Source organism: Lithobates pipiens, unplaced genomic scaffold (assembly GCF_037356315.1).
Source record: "Lithobates pipiens isolate NorthernLeopardFrog02 unplaced genomic scaffold, aLitPip1_a1.2 Scaffold_6, whole genome shotgun sequence".
Lineage (NCBI taxonomy): Eukaryota > Metazoa > Chordata > Amphibia > Anura > Ranidae > Lithobates > Lithobates pipiens.
Genome location: NW_027507881.1, coordinates 7,720,650 through 7,738,642, shown reverse-complemented (window position 1 = coordinate 7,738,642; position 17,993 = coordinate 7,720,650). Strand labels below are relative to the sequence as shown.

At 41.3% G+C, this 17,993-nt stretch overlaps 1 protein-coding gene across 4 annotated transcripts in view; it reads right to left on the bottom strand.

Moving 5' to 3' along the window:
• Nucleotides 1-17,993, bottom strand: part of LOC143958211 (multiple epidermal growth factor-like domains protein 11) — a 970,559-nt gene that overhangs the window by 16,473 nt on the left and 936,093 nt on the right. For 3 of the 4 annotated variants that reach the window (XM_077467688.1, XM_077467691.1, XM_077467689.1), the window contains one exon: nt 15,368-15,574. The exons of the other annotated variant lie outside the window; for it this stretch is intronic. In XM_077467688.1, coding sequence (XP_077323814.1) covers nt 15,368-15,574 — 207 coding nt within the window. The remainder of the gene's footprint in view (nt 1-15,367; nt 15,575-17,993) is intronic. 4 annotated transcript variants of the gene reach the window in all.

Genomic DNA, 17,993 nt, shown 5'->3' with positions numbered 1-17,993 from the left:
GCATCCATGCTGAAAGATATATCCAGGTTTTAGAGCAGCATCTTCTCCTATCTAGATGACTTCCTTTTCACCTTGCATATTTCAGAAAATCGCATGCTGCATATATAACAACAGCATGGCCTCGTAGTAGAAGAGTCCAGGTGCTTAACTGGCCTGCCTGCAGTCCAGAGCTTTCACCAAATGAATATATTTGGCATATCTTGAAACAAATATATGACAAACAAGACTCGTTTCTCTCAAATGTTTACAGAATGTTGTAAAAGAAGAGAGGATGTTACACCATGCTAAACATAGCACCACACCATTTTTTTTTGAGTTGTGTTCTTGCCAACAATTTCACAATTACTTTCTTTTTTCTTAAAATGGTCCATTTTCTCAGTTTACATATTTGATGTGTTTTCTATTGAAGTGAATATAATCTGGGTTTTTGAGATATGCAAATCATTGCATTCTGTTTTTATGTAGATTTTACGCAGCATCCCAAGTTTTTTGGAATTGGAGTTGTAGTCAAAACATCAGTAGAACTGAATGCTCGGCCCAGCCACCAGATGGGAAGATTTTATGTAGAGTGCATGTCCGGAAAGAGTCCAATTGTCTTGGATATGGCCAACTTTTCAGAGAATTTCCAAGTTCATTAACCCTGATTTAAGCAGAATGAGCACTTTTACTTTACGTTGTTTAGTTGCTCACTAGATGTTAAGTTGGAAGGGGGGATGTGAGGGAACAAACAGCTAAATTACTTTTATTCAAGTAAAGATTCTTTTAAAGGTCATATTTCAGTTTTTGGTAGATGCTAGAGAGTTAAACCATTTGGCCGTTTTCTGTATCTCTTGGAAACTATATTGGTGAGATCTCTGCACATGAGTTCCTGGGTCGACACACCCCTTTATGTTGAGAAGAATGCAACTTGAGGATCTAGAACAGCCTTTCTAAACCTTTTTACCCCAGAGGAACCCCTAAAATAATCTTCAGGACTTGAGGAACCCTTACTAAAGCAAGTTCATCAAGTGTCAATGGCAAAAATGTCTCTTACATTGATGGGCAATAGGAAAACTGCAACCCTTACAGACAGCTAAAAAGATAATTGGATCATGTTGCTGGCTTTGCCTAGTAGTAATAGCCCAGAGGAACTATGAATGCACCGTCATGTCAATCAGCTACAGCTCAAGGACTCCCTGGAAAACTCTGGAGGAACCTAGGGTTCCAGAGGACCCTGGTTGAGAATGGCTGATCTAGAACAGTGGTCATCAACCCTGTCCTCAGGGCCCACTAACAGGCCAGGTTTGCAAGATAACTGAAATACATGACAGGTGATATCATTTGCTGCTCAGTGATTGCAGTATTCTAGTCTGCATGTCCCAAGGTAATACATAAAACCTGGCCTGTTGGTGGGCCCTGAGGACAGGGTTGATGACCACTGATCTAGAACATGTATCACCCAAAACTCTCAGGCGATTGGGAAAAGAATTCAGACTTATGACAGGAAGATCTTGACTTTAGATATCAAGACAAGGCTAATTAAGCCCACCAGGCTCCACCCTTATAAGTGTAACACTGACTCCCGAAGGAGCGGCTGGTTTTGCTGGGCTTACCGTTTACCTTCTCCACCTCATTGTTTTTGTCTAGGGGTTCCTGAGGTTGATGGCCCAATAACTGCAGAGACCGACACTTGAATCCTTTTTGAGGAATTTTTATTTGCATAAAACACAGTCTCTCAGTTGGGAATAGAGGGTATGGGTAGGAAAGCTCAGGTACTTGTTTGGAAACTGCTGACACAAAAAGATGTCTCTCTCTAGATGATCCAGGGAATAGCCACTCCCAACTGGATACTTCAGCTGTCGGATAAATCTTGGTTTATGGATCTAGCAGCCGACAACAAATTTAGCAAAGTCTCTGCTACATACTTGGTTGTAAAACTTTAGATGAACACAGAAAGTCTCTCACAGGAACTTAGTTGTAACCGAAGGATGAAATTAGGAACTTTCTTACAGTACCAGAATCTTGCAGCAGAATACTTTACTTGGTATCCTTTCAACTCAGCTTCCAGGCTCTTACCGAGCAGCCAGCCTCGTGCATGGCCCTCTTCTGAAGAGTCCTCCCCTGGTTGCGTTTTGAGTTGCTGGGCCTCTCCAAATGCGAGACGGCACCGGACCACCTTGAAATCCTCCTTCCAGTTACTGCGCCTCGGACTAGCTATTCTGAGACTCGGAAAACGGATGGATCTGCATCCCAGGCCTTGAGGGCCTCTAGGGGCTGATCAGGAGCACCAGGACCATGGAGTCAGAACATACTTCTGGACTGGAACCCAGAACCACGTGACATCAGCACCTTAAGTACCCTCTCCCGGAATACACAGCGGGACAACGCACCCACTGATTGGCTCCGAGAGAGAGATTGATACCCAATGCGTCCAACCAGACTGCGCTCCAATGCCTGTCAGAGATGATATATGCACCTATGACCAGGCAGAACATAGCACAGTCCAGCCAAACTGATGCCAGAATCACAATTTAGTGAAATTTAGTCTAAGGAAAAAACTAAATTTACAAACATAGCGTGTACTCTTTAGGAGTACCGGTGCTACATAAGTAAAATAGCACTTTTGGGTGAGCCTATTATTATATCAACATGCTTACATTGTCAAGGCAGTTTCCCTACTAGTAGGGCAACAAAATGCTGCCAGAACTGGCGATCGACTTGGTCTTACTTATGTCCATTGATTGACTGGATATTGGCCACCTAAATGTGCATGTTTACTCCAATTGGAGAATGAAAAATGGAGAAATGGGCAGACCCCAGTGATGTTAAATTATCTTTGAAGAGAAAATATTACACAGTCTTCAAGCTCATCACCCTGAGCTTGGTCAGTTGGAGAGTCAAAATTGCTACCACAGAGCATGTCTGATCCAAAAATGACCTGACTGGGCAATGACCATCTCATGTTTACATCCAGCTTTATCTCAGTGGAAACAACATAGATTGGTCCAAAATTCTAGCAGGTTGATCAGCTATCCCCCAAAGAACTACAAGTGTCTTCTACCACCCAAAGACCTTTATCTCAGGTCTGTGGGTACCTTCACTGCCTATGCTGTGCCCACATTCATTTTGACGATAACCGAGTTTGGCCATGTGATAATTTGCACTGGCACAGCACGTTATATAGCAGGGGTCTCAAAAACAAATTAAACAAAAGGGCCAGTTTACTGTCCTTCAAACTTTAGGGGGGGTGGACTGTGGCTAGGGAAAGTAGAAAATGCCCCAGTGTCAATGTGAGTAAACTATGCCCTATCATTGGTTTTAGTGGGAGTAATAGTGCTCCATTGTTTATATCAGTGGGAGGAATAGTGCCCCATCATTGGTATCAGTAGGAGGAATAGTGCCCCATCATTGGAGTCAGTGGGAGGAATAGTGCCCCATCATTGGTGTCAGTGGGAGGAATATTGCACCATCATTGGTGTCAGTGGGAGGAATAGTGCTCAATTGTTTATATCAGTGGGAGGAATAGTGCTCCATCATTGGTGTCAGCGGGAGGAATAGTGCCCCATTATTGGTGTCAGTTTGAGGAATAGTGCCCCATAATTGGTGTCAGTGGCAGGAATAGTGCTCCATTGTTGGTATCAGTGGTAGGAATGGTGCCCATCATTGGTGTCAGCGGGAGGAATAGTGCCCCATTATTGGTGTCAGTAGCAGGAATAGTGCTCCATTGTTGGTATCAGTGGTAGGAATGGTGCCCATCATTGGTGTCAGTGGGAGGAATAGTGCCCCCTCATTGGTATCAGTGGGAGGAAAATAGTGCCCCATCATTGGTGTCAGTTTGAGGAATAGTGCCCCATCATTGGTGTCAGTTGTGGTTGGAATAGTGCCCCAAGGGCCTAAAGGAGGCAAGCAAAGGTCCCTGTTTGCAGACCACTGTTATAGTGAATTCTCAGTTCCATGCATCTAGCTAAACACGGGACACACTATTTTATATGGAACATTTCCCCCATACCAAAATGGAGCCTGCCGTCACTGACTTCTCATTCTCATTCTTCAAATGCCAGTTGCCTGGTTGTCATGCTGACTCTCAGGCTTCAAATCCTTTGAGCTGCCAACATGGAATAAATACAGTAAATAGATACGGACTTCTGACTTTACTCTGACTTTCATGATCTTCATTTCTGTTCTGGGTCAGAGACTTGGAAAATCAGGGTAATAGCCACAGAGGTGGTCAGCAGTGGCCATGTTTTCTTCAAGAAGGGTTTCCTATTTTATCTGAAGGAATAATCCTGCTCCTGGTCCCCGCCTCTGCGGAACTCAGAAGATCTGCCAGTGTTAGGTTCCTCTTTGGGCTTTAGAAGAAAATGTAACAAAAACAACAGTTTGGGAATGTGATAGAGCTGAATCTTTTTTTCGGTGCCTGAACCACACCGGATAAGAGTATACTGACATGACCGATTTTCTAGCTACATGCAGATAGACAATGTGTGCAAAATACAGTGTAGTCCTGTAAAGTAACCAATCGGCTTCCAGTTTTTTTTTTTTTTGGTCAAAGTTTAATTGAACAAGCTGAAGTTAGAAGCTGATTGGCTACCATGCAGAGCTGCACCAGAGTTTGCACTCTCCAGTTTTAATAAATCAAACCCAATTTATGGTGAATATTTAAATACAGGGGAGTTTGAGTTATAGAACAGTGCAAACCAGTATGGCGGTCTTATAAACACCGGAGGAAGAGGATGTTGCCCATTGTCACCAATCACATCGTACAATAGACATGTGCAATTCGTTTAGTTACGAAATTGTTTTTTTACCAAATTTTTATAAATTCGTTAATTCCGAAATTTCCGAATTTCTGAATTTTTCAATTTCTGAAATTTCGAATTTCCGAAATTAGGAATTTAGGAATTTTCAAAATTTCGGAAATTCGAAATTTTCGAAATTTCATAAATTCAAAAATTCTAAAATTTGGAAATTTGAAAATCCAAGAATAAGAATGAAAATCAAAAAATTCGAAAATCTGAAATATCTAATAATAAATATTAGATTATAGGTATTGGAATATCCTTTCAAATTTGGCTGTTAATGAATGTAACGAGTACGAATTTATCCGAAGTTACGGATTATCTGAAATAACGAATGCCGTATCTAAACCAATGGAACGTAACGATCGAATAATAATAAATAACAATAATAATAATAAAACCTTTTTCATTCCATTTGTTTAGATGCAGCATTCGTTATTTCGGATAATTCATAACTTCAGATAAATTTGTATTATATCTTTTTTTTTTTCAGATTTTCGAATTTTTGAATTTGCGAAAATCCGGAAATTCAAAAAATTTGGAAATTCGGAAATCCAGAAATTCGAAATCTCGAAAATTGGAAATTCACAAATTCCTGAAATTTACGAATTTACAAAAAAAGCAAAAAAAATTTATGAAATGAAAATGAACACATTTTTTGTCAGTGCACATGTCTACTCTCCAGTTTTAATAAACCAATCCCAATACAGGGGAGTTAGAGTTATAGAACAGTGCAAACCAGTATGGCGGTCTTATAAACCCCGGAGGAAGAGGATGTTGCCCATTGTCACTAATCAAATTGTATAATAGACATGTGCAATTCGTTTAGTTCCGAATTTGGTTTTTAACAAATTTTAATAAATTCATTAATTCACGAAATCTCAGAATTTCTGAATTTTTCAATTTCTGAAATTTCGAATTTACGAAATTAGGAATTTACGAATTTTCTAATTTTCTAAATTTCGGAAATTCAAAATGTTCGAAATTCGAATATTCGAAATTTTATAAATTCAAAAATTCAAAAATTTGGAAATTTGAAAATCCAAGAATAAGAATGAAAATCTGAAAAATTCGAAAACCCGAAAATCTGAAATAATATCTAATAATAAATATTAGATTATAGATATTGGAATTTCCTTTCAAATTTGGCTGTATGTGAATGTAACGAGTACGAATTTATCCGAAGTTACAGATTATCTGAAATAACGAATGACGTATCTAAACCAATGGAACGTAACGATCGAATAATAATAAATAACAATAATAATAATAAAACCTTTTTCATTCCATTTGTTTAGATGCAGCATTCGTTATTTCGGATAATTCGTAACTTCAGATAAATTTGTATTCGTTACGTTCACAAACAGCCAAATTTGAAAGGAAATTCCAATACCTACAATTTAATAGTTATTGTTTCGAATGTTACTGATTTTCTTTCTTTTTTTTCATATTTTCGAATTTTTGAATTTGCGAAAATCCGGAAATTCGTAATTCGAAAAATTTGGAAATTCGGAAATCCAGAAATTCGAAATCCCGAAAATTGGAAATTCACAAATTCCCGAAATTTACGAATTTACAAAAAAAGCAAAAAAAATTTATGAAATGAAAATGAACACATTTTTTGTCAGTGCACATGTCTACTCTACAGTTTTAATAAACCAATCCCAATACAGGGGAGTTAGAGTTATAGAACAGTGCAAACCAGTATGGCGGTCTTAAAAACACTGGAGGAAGAGGATGTTGCCCATTGTCACCAATCATATTGTACAATAGACATGTGCAATTCGTTTAGTTCCGAATTTGGTTTTTAACAAATTTTAATAAATTCATCAATTCACGAAATCTCAGAATTTCAGAACTTTTCAATTTCTGAAATTTCGAATTTACGAATTTACGAAATTAGGAATTTATGAATTTTCTAATTTTCTAAATTTCTGAAATTCAAAATGTTTGAAATTCGAATATTCGAAATTTCATAAATTCAAAAATTCAAAAATTTGGAAATTTGAAAATCCAAGAATAAGAATGAAAATCGGAAAATTCAAAAACCCGAAAATCTGAAATAATATCTAATAATAAATATTAGATTATAGGTATTAGAATTTCCTTTCAAATTTGGCTGTTAGTGAATGTAACGAGTACGAATTTATCCGAAGTTAGGGATTATCTGAAATAACCAATGGAACATAACCAATGGAACATAACGAATGCCGTATCTAAACCAATGGAACATAACGATCGAATAATAATAAATAATAATAAATAACAAAAATAATTAAATAATAAATTAAATAAATAATTAAATAATAAATAACAATAATAAATAACAATAATAATATTAATAATAAATAACAATAATAATAATAATAAAACCTTTTTCATTCCATTTGTTTAGATGCAGCATTCGTTATTTCGGATAATTCGTAACTTCAGATAAATTTGTATTCGTTACGTTCACAAACAGCCAAATTTGAAAGGAAATTCCAATACCTACAATTTAATAGTTATTGTTTCGAATGTTACTGATTTTCTTTCTTTTTTTTTTCAGATTTTCGAATTTTTGAATTTGCGAAAATCCGGAAATTCGGAATTCGAAAAATTTGGAAATTCGGAAATCCAGAAATTCGAAATCCCGAAAATTGGAAATTCGGAAATCCGAAATTCGCAAATTCCCGAAATTTACGAATTTCCAAAAAAAGCAAAAAAAAAAAAAAAAAACGAATGAAATGAAAATGAACACATTTTTTTTGTCAGTGCACATGTCTACTCTCCAGTTTTAATAGACCAACCCCAATACAGGGGAGTTAGAGTTATAGAACAGTGCAAACCAGTATGGTGGTCTTATAAACACCGGAGGAAGAGGATGTTGCCCGTGGTCACCAATCACATCGTATAATTTATTTTCTCATCTGTACTGTGAATATGCAACATAAACTCTGATTGGCTGCTACTGGCAAAAGCTTTAATTGACTTTACTCCGGATTTATAAACTATATATCAACGTGTTTTAATACACGCACATAGAAAAGCGGTAGTATATCAGATTTCTTAAAACGGATCAGAAAGCAGTAAATTATCTAAATAAAAATAAAAATCTATTATCATAACACATAATATTCATATAGATGGACATATGGCGATCCAATATTGACATCCAAGTTAATGTTTTGATAATATCATCATTCAACATCCATATTTCACCTTCTTTCCTCATCTTTTGTCATACAGCATAACTGGGACATCATCTCCACACATGAGATACGTTAACAATGGATTATTGAAGCAGAAGGTTATAGAAGGAAGGAGGTATCAGGATAGGCAATGAGGCTAAGGCCTACAGGTAGGTCATTTATGGAGGGTCTTCCTGTGATTGATAAAAGAAAAACACGAAGGACAGTCTACCAAAAGTGTTATTTCAGTCGCAGATGTAGATGTAATTACCTACTTCTTGGGGACTCCAATAGTGAGTATAGGGTTCCTGAACGCCTTGGTGTTTTTTGGTGTTCCAACCCCCATGTTGCATTCTCTATAATACGAAATACACTATGTTGCCAAAAGTTTTGGGACCCCTGCCTTTACGCGCACATGAATTTTAATGACATCCCAGTCTTAGTCCGCAGGGTTCAGTATTGAGTTGGCCCACCCTTTGCAGCTTCGACTCTTCTGGGAAGGCTTCCACAAGGTTTAGGAGGGTGTCTATGGGAATGTTTGACCATTCTTACAGAAGCGCATTTGTGAGGTCAGGCACTGATGTTGAAGGAGAAGGCCTGGTTCTCAGTCTCCGCTCTAATTCATCCCAAAGGTGTTCTGTCAGCTTGAGGCCAGGACTCTGTGCAGGCCAGTCAAGTTCCTCCACCCCAAACTCGCTCATCCATGTCTTTATGGACCTTGCTTTGTGCACTGGTGCACAGTCCTTTTGGAACAGGAAGGGGCCATCCCCAAACTGTTCCCACAAACTTGGGAGCATGACATTGTCCAAAACTTTGTCCATTTCACTGGAACTAAGTGGCCAGGCCCAACCCCTGAAAAGCAACCCCACACCCTAATCCCCCCTCCATCAAATGATTTGGACCAGTGCACAAAGTAAGGTCCATAAGACATGGATGAGCCAGTTTAGGATGGAGGAACTTGACTGGCCTGCACAGAGTCCTGACCTCAACATCTTTGGGATGAATCGGAGTGGAGACTACGAGCCAGGCCTTCTCGTCCAACATCAGTGCCTTTTCATATTGGCATGCTAGCAGTATGGTGGATCAGAAATGCAAGAGAAGAGGTCCTGCAGGCCTTCCCATGGACCTGATGCCGATAGCCTGGATCATTGTTCCTTGCTTAAATCCACCTGCTTCACTGGTTCCATCCAATGCGGCTTCCTCCTATGCATTATATGGGAAGGAGTTTTCTGTGACTATGTCAGATTTTATGTATAGAATCTCTACCATGATAGCTGACCCAGTATGGTTGCAGGCGTTCTTCTGCACCTTCTCCTCTACACTATCTCTGGCATGCTTCTAGCTACAGTTGCTTCTGTGTACATAGCTGAACATAAGTGGAAAGGCTGGCCTGAGGAGCCTGAGAGGGCTATTTAATCCTCCTCCTCTGTCAGGGCCAGTGTTGTCTGCATTTCTGGGTTCCCACCCACCCGTTCCCCCAGCTTTTCATACATACTCATAGTATTTTTCTTATTCATACATTCAGGGTATGCCCTCTTTTCAGGCATACTGACCAGCTAGGCCAAGGCACACCTCAGGCCTAGGTTCTTAGGGGTATCGCATTTCCCGCTTGAAGACTCTGACTACCAGTAGTGTTATCTGTCCTTTTTGGATGATTAATCTTGGCAGGCCCTGCCTTGCAACATGTCATTGCTGTCATGTCCATTTGCCAAAACTTGAGGAAATGGTCCAACAACATGACCAATGCATATGGGTCAATCTTAAAGTGGTTGTAAACCCTTACAACCAACTTTGACCTACAGGTAAGCCTAGATTAAGGCGTACCTGTAGGTCCAAGAAATATCTCCTAAACCTACACGGTTTAGGAGATATTTGCTGAAAGACAGGCACCGCTGTCTGCGCCGCATGCACCGTAGACAGCGGCGCGCAGGCGCACTGAGCGCGCCGCGGTTAACGGTGATATGCCGCAAGTGGCGGCTCCCGTGCGCATGCGCGTGTGTGACGTCATCGCGGCTTCGCTGAATGACAGCGGCGGAGCTGCGAGACCCCACCGAGAAGATGGATGCGCCGGACTACAGGGGACAGCGGTGACTTCGCTGGCTCCTGTGTCAGGTAAGTGACACATAATGGACTACTATGCGATGCGATGCGATGCACAGTAGTCCATTATGCTTTACCTTTGCAGGGAATGAAAGAGGAAGTAAACTCATCAGGGTTTACTTCCTCTTTAACTGATCCTACAATTAGAACCCATGCCTGTTGCAGAACACTAATGTGGTAATGGGCTTCTGGACACTGTATGTCTCATATCGAAAATGAATCTTCTGCTGTACAAAAGAGTTTTGGGCTAAAATCTTGAACAATGCAAAAAGTTCTTACTCTTTATGCCTTTTGCCGGAAAACATCTCTTTGGTGCCTCCCTGGACAACTTTACGAAAAGACATCCCTGGAGGAAAGAGCACCATTTTGCTTCAGCAAAAGAAACCAGACTTCCACGCCTAAGTCCAGGTCAAGGAACTCAATTTCATCACAAACCTTGGATTCCAAAATCCTCCGAGCCTGCTAGAAAGTCTTCCTCACAATGAGGAGACAGCACCACTTCTCAAAATGAGGGAACATCTGTTAGCCTATGCGACCACCTGGAATGGAATTATCTCTGACGCATAGGTAAAATATGTTGTTACCAGGGACTAGAATCTAGAATTTCTACCTCTGCACTCCTTCATGTTGTGCACATCCCAGGTGTGGAAAATTGGCATTTGGACTTTCTCAGTTATCAACATCTGGACTCGGGGGGGGGGGGGGGGAATGATATCTTCACCCAAAAGGGTTTTACGACCTCTTGGCTTCCAGGTTCAACAATGAGCTGAACAAGTTTTGTCTCCAGGTTCAGGGATCTTGGGACCTCATCGGGCTTCTAGCAGACTATCTGTAGGCTCTTCCAGATTGCCTGGATCTCCTGTCTCGAGGATCAATTTACGTCTCTGCTTCATGTTCGCTGGCATTAACGACATGGCTGTTGGAGCCCAGGTCCTAAAGGATAGGGGCTGAGTTTGTTATGGTTTGTTATCCAATAAGCTAAGAAACCCACTTCTTACATTGCTCTTGGAAAGAATACTTTGCATGGTATGAGGCAAGGAAATTTAATTTTCATTTCATTCCAAGAAGTACTCTGTGGGACACATCATGATCTTCCTCCACTCTGGCTTGTGTTTATTGCTGTCCTTAAGTACTATCAGGACCATATCTCGGCTCTGCAAATTCTCTTTTAAAACGACTCGTCTTTCATTTTCTAGTAAGGGCCTTTCTACAGAGTTATAGTTATCCCCATGGGATCTCATCTTCAGCTCTTTAAAGATGGCCCTTTAATCCTATCAGAGATATTTTGCTCTTATCCACAAGGTGATCTTCCTCGTTGCCATGACCTCTGCTAGGCAAGTTAATGGGTTGGAGGTCTTATCTTGTAGGGAACCCTTTGTTATTCTGCACAGAAACAAGGTTATCTTGAGGCCTAGAGCCTACTTTTAGCTTAAGGTGGTTTCTTCCTTTCATCTTAACCAGCACATTATACTTCCATCTCTCTGTCCTACTCCAGTAAATGTTTCAAATACATTTACCTTCATTGTTTGGATATGGTATGAGATTTTCACGTTGATCTCTAAATCACATTTTCTTTCGGACTGACTGCCTTTGCATCATTCCTGAGGAGCCAAGCGACAGCCTGCCTCTCAGTTCACCAATTTTAGGAGACTTATGCAGGCCATACACGGTCAAATTTTGAACGAATTTTCTTTTCAAAATCAGAAAATTCCTTTTTATTTGTGATCCGATGATGCCACCATTGATTTTCGAAATTCGGCCGACCAAGCTTTCAATTTCACCTCATGTTGCTACAGAAAAGAATTTTCTTGGCTGGGAATCTTCTTTTCTCTCCGTAAATTTTCTTTTATCTCCGTACATTTTCTTTTCTTATTACGTTTCTCGCACGATTCTCCCATCATTGATTAGAAAATCATTCGTCTTTCTAAAAATTTCCAACATGTCCGATTCCTCAAATTTTATTTCCGCACGAAAATCGGCTGTTGCTGCAGCCCACTAATGGTGCGAAATTCATACGAAAATTCTTAGATACGATTTTCGAAACCGTGTATGGCCGGCATTAAGCATCTCAAGCCCAGGCTAAGGATAACGTTTTTTCTGTCCTTTTCTTTCAAGGTCCACTCTACTAGATCAGTATGTGCCTCTTGGGCTTTTCAGCACCAGTCATCTCTTTCCATTTGCAGGGCTCCCATCTGGTCTTCTGTTCACAAATTCCTTAAGTTTTAGCATTTGGATTTTCAGACCTGCACTAGTGCCAATTTCGGAAATAAGGTTCTTCGGGGACAACTTATTTTCCCTATTTGTGGGCTTGTTGGCGTTTCTTTTGGCGTTTCCCACCCCTCAATCAGACTACTTTCGTGGTCTCTGAACCCACCTGACCCCATGTCAATTGATCAGTAAGAAAACAGGATTTTAGAGTGTAAAATTGTTTACTTGCTTCATGGAGGGAGATGGACCCTGCCCCTTTGACTTGTGGCCACTACTTTTGCACAAAAGAAAATACTAAATTAGGAGGTAAAAGATGAAGATTTTTCATTTAAAAACTTTTTTTCAGTTTTTGATCTGCATGAGACAAAGGGAACCTGATTGGGCATTTAGGTGACACCCCCTTAGAGCGTGTCTCTAATGCCTCATGTACACTGCTGCTGGTAAATGGATGTTCAGAGGCAGTTGGCTGCTTTTTTCAGCTGCCCTTGAACTCATCCAATGTTACCTTATGTGTACATGTACACAGGTTCGTTTAATGTGGTTTTTAGGCAGTTGCGTTTAGAGGCTTTTCTTTGAAGGCAAAAAAAATGAGTTCAGACACTGAAGTCTCCGACGTTTCAGACACAAAACGCGGCTAAACGCGGTACCAGCATTTAGCCGCGTTTTAGTTTCGAAGAGTTTTTAAAGTTGCCCTATTTAAAATAATAGCAAATGATGAAAAACCACTTAACAACTCCATTTATGTACCCTTAATAAGCCTATGATCCAATCAAATACACCACTAGCATTGCTGTAAGCCAAAGCATAACTGGAATTTGACCTATATGTTGTTAGATTTCAACCAGATGACCCCACCATTGAGCTTCCCCCCCGACTTGATCAAACATAGTTGCATGAAATTTAATATCTGGCTTTTTTAATTGCATTTTTCCCTCATGTTATATTCTAGGTAGCTTTCACAATAAATAGGGTTGGGGTTTGGGGTTTCCCCTTGAAGAACAAGTTACAAGAACAAGTTTAGGGTTATGGTAAGGGTTATGGTTTCCCGTTAGGGTTAGAGTTTCCGATTAGGGTTAGGATTAGGGTTTCCCATTAGGGTTATGGGGTTATGGTTAGGGTTTTCCCCTTGAAGAACAAGTTACAAGAACAAGTTTTGGGTTATGGTAAGGGTTATGGCTTCCCATTAGGGTTAGGGTTTCCGGTTAGGATTAGGGTTTCCCATTAGGGTTAGGGGTTTATAGTTAGGGTTTTCCCCTTGAAGAACAAGTTACAAGAACAAGTTTAGGGTTATGGTAAGGGTTATGGCTTTCCGTTAGGGTTTTCGGTTAGGGTTAGGATTAAGGTTTCCCATTGGGGTTAGTTGGTTGTGGTTAGGGTTTTCCGCTTGAAGAAAAAGTTAGGGTTAGGGGGTTATGGTTAGGTTTTTCCCCTAGAAAAACAAGTTTAGGGTTAGGGTTTCCGGTTAGGATTAGGGTTAGGGGGTTATAGTTATGGTTTTCCCCTTGAAGAACAAGTTACAAGAACATGTTTAGGGTTATGGTAAGGGTTATGGCTTTCCGTTAGGGTTTCCGGTTAGGATTAGGGTTTCCCATTAGGGTTAGTTGGTTGTGGTTAGGGTTTTCCCCTTGAAGAACAAGTTAGGGTTAGGGTTTCCTATTAGGGTTAGGGGGTTATGGTTAGGTTTTTCCCCTAGAAAAACAAGTTTAGGGTTAGGGTTTCTGGTTAGGGTTAGGATTAGGGTTTCCCATTAGGGTTAGGGAGTTATGTTTAGGGTTTTCCCCTTGAATAACAAGTTACAAGAACAAGTTTAGGGTTATGGTAAGGGTTATGGCTTCCCATTAGGGTTAAGGTTTCCGGTTAGGATTAGGGTTTTACCATTAGGGTTAGGGGGTTACAGTTAGGGTTTCCCCTTGAAGAACAAGTTACAAGAACAAGTTTAGGGTTATGGTAAGGGTTATGGCTTCCCATTAGGGTTAAGGTTTCCGGTTAGGATTAGGGTTTTACCATTAGGGTTAGGGGGTTACAGTTAGGGTTTCCCATTGAAGAACAAGTTACAAGAACAAGTTTAGGGTTATGGTAAGGGTTATGGCTTTCCGGTTAGGATTAGGGTTTTACTATTAGGGTTAGGGGGTTATAGTTAGGGTTTCCCCTTGAAGAACAAGTTACAAGAACAAGTTTAGGGTTATGGTAAGGGTTATGGCTTTCCGGTTAGGATTAGGGTTTCCCATTAGGGTTAGGGGGTTATAGTTAGGGTTTTCCCCTTGAAGAACAAATAACAAGAACATGTTTAGGGTTATGGTAAGGGTTGTGGCTTCCGGTTAGGGTATCCAGTTAGGGTTAGGATTAGGGTTTCCCATTAGGGTTAGCTGGTTGTGGTTAGGGTTTTCCACTTGAAGAACAAGTTAGGGTTAGGGTTTCCTATTAGGGTTAGGGGGTTATGGTTAGGGGTTTCACCTTGAAGAACAAGTTTAGGGTTAGGGTTTCTGGTTAGGATTAGGGTTAGGGTTTCTGGTCCTCACACGCAATTTCTGACGTCTTACCAGCTTCGTCAGTAGCATTTCCTCACATATACTTATTATAGGATCCATAGTAAAAGCACCGCAATTGAAGTAGATACAAGTACACTGCTGCTCTCTGCACTGCTGCTACTCACTCTGGTCTCACAGAATGGCCGAAATAGTTAAATAATACAGTTTTTTTGGGCCTTGGGAGGGTCCTATGATTTTATCTTAAATAAACGCTCCTAGATGCAAAAGTGGCTAAAGGCGGCAAAAAGGAAGTTTTTAAACACCGGTTTCAAGCTGAGGAGGTTGCTGTAGCGTCCCGTGTACATTAAGCTTAAGACAGACAATTTGACTAAAGCCTAACTAATACTCAAACCCATTTATCTCATTGGCCCTAAAGAGCTGGTTGCCGCTAGGATACAGATGCTTCCTATCCTCACAGGTAAACATTATATATCTATATATGGGAAGGGAAAGGGAAGGAAAGTGACTGGTCAGTGGGACAAGAAGCAGAAAAAGCAAAGAGACAGCTGGCAGATTCTGCCAAGTCCAGATGACAGAGTGTCATGCATCATGTTTGCTAGCTAGCACAGAGACTGGCACTTACCCACATCATACACATTTTTGTTAGCTTTGGATGAGGGTGGCATATCTGAGTATGGGGCATCTGTATGGACAGGTGAGGTCATTTCCACGTAGCTGTTCTCTGAGTGTTTGGAGTGCTGCGCGGGGGGGTCTGTAATGGTGGCATAAGGGTTCTCAGTGCTGTTTAGTGAGCAGGTGCTGGCACTGCACCCTGACTCTTTCATACAATCTGCAAAAAGCAACAAAAACAAGTCAAAAAGAAAATGGGGGACAGACTGGAGCTCAGGAGGCAGCAGGGAAAAAAATGGGAAGGGGGGGGGGAGCCCTATGGGTAAAAATGATCAATACCAAGAAGTGGTAAGTAAGGGGCAACAATATGGATGGAGGTTGTTAGAGAAGGGTGGACTGCGGCGTGGTCTTCCAGAGCAAAGCGATATGTACTACAAACTTGTAACTGCAGTAATGCCCTATGGCTAACTCTACCACTCCGACAAACTGTCATTTTATAGAATAGCACTGTAACCGGCAACTTAAGCAATAAATCTAGAAATCTTTTCCCCTTATACCCAGGCATGCTCTTGAAGTATTCACTGTGTTGAAGGGCGAGTGTTCAAATTTCGCTCAGTGCTACAGCACCCATTACATAACTTAATGCCCAACTGTGATGCAAACTGAACCAAGGTACAGCTCTCAATGGCACTATTCAATAAAAGCAATTTACAGAATAATCATTTGACCCAGTGGGGTTGATTTACCAAAGACAAATGGGCTGCAAGGGAATTTTTCCTTAGCTTAGTGAATTTGGCAAAAGTCCCTTTGCAAAGAACACCCAATGACATGCAAGGAAAATAATACAAAAAACAGTATGTTGGCTTGCACCTGATTGGATGATGAAAGTCAGCAGAGCTTCATCTCATTCACTAAGCCAGTGGTCTCCAAACTGCAGCCTGTGGGCCTAGATGTGGCTCTTAGCTTGCGTTTAGGCCCATGGGGCACTATTCCTGCCACTGATACCAATGATGGGGCACTATTCCTCCCGCTAATAACATAGTTATTAAGGTTGAATAAAGACACCAGTCCATCCAGTTCAACCTGAGTGAGTGTCTACAATTGCCCCTATCCCTGTACATTGCACACTCACATCGGTCCCTACCCTCAGGGAGCCCACAATCCAAGGTCCCCATTCATATACTAGGGCCAGTTTTGGACAGAAGCCAATTAACCTACCTGCATGTCTTTGGAGTGTGGGAGGAAACTGGAGTACCCGGAGGAAACCCACGCAGGCACAGGGAGAACATGCAAACTCCAGGCAGGTAGTGTTGTGGTTGGAACTTGAACCAGCGACCCTTTTTACTGCTAGGCGAGAGTGCTACCCACTACACCACTGTGCCACCAATAATGGGCATAATTCCTCCCACTGACAGCAACGATGAAGAACTATCCTCCTACTATCGCCAACAATGGTGAACCATTCCTTCAACTGACACAAACAATGGGGCACTATTCCTTTCACTGACACCAATGATGGGGCTTTATTTCTTCAACGGAAACACCAATGATGGGGCTCTATTTCTTCAACAGAAACACCAACAATGGGGCACTATTGCTCCCTCTAATACCAATAATGGGGCATAGTTCTTCCCACTGACAGTAACTATGGTGTACTACTCCTGCAACTGATAGCAACAATGAGGCACTATTTCTCCCACTGACACCAATGATGGAGCACTATTCCTCCCACTGATACCAATGATGGGGCACTATTCCCCCCACTGATACCAATGATGGGGCACTATTCCCCCCACTGACACCAATGATGTGGCACTATTCCTCCCACTGATATCAATTATGGGACACTATTTCTCCCACTGATACCAATAATGGGGCACTATTCCTCCCACTGATGCCAATCATGGGGCACTATTCCTCCCACTGACACCAATGATGGGGCACTATTCCTCCTACTCACATCAATGATGGGACACTATTTCTCCCACTGATACCGATGATGAGGCACTATTCCTCCCACTGACACCAATGATGGGGCACTATTCCTCCCACTGACACCAATGATGGGGCACTATTCCTCCCACTCACATCAATGATGGGACACTATTCCTCCCACTGACACCAATGATGGGACACTATTTCTCCCACTGATACCGATGATGAGGCACTATTCCTCCCACTCACGCCAATCATGGGGCACTATTCCTCCCACTGACACCAATGATGGGGCACTATTCCTCCTACTCACATCAATGATGGGACACTATTTCTCCCACTGATACCGATGATGAGGCACTATTCCTCCCACTAATATCAATGATGGGGCCCTATTCCTCCCACTGACGCCAATCATGGGGCACTATTCCTCCCACTGATACCAATGATGGGGCACTATTCCTCCCACTGACGCCAATCATGGGGCACTATTCCTCCCACTGACACCAATGATGGGGCACTATTCCTCCCACTGACACCAATGATGGAGCACTATTCCTCCCACTGATACCAATGATGGGGCACTATTCCCCCTACTGACACCAATGATGTGGCACTATTCCTCCCACTGACACCAATGATGGGGCACTATTCCTCCCACTGATATCAATTATGGGACACTATTTCTCCCACTGATACCAATA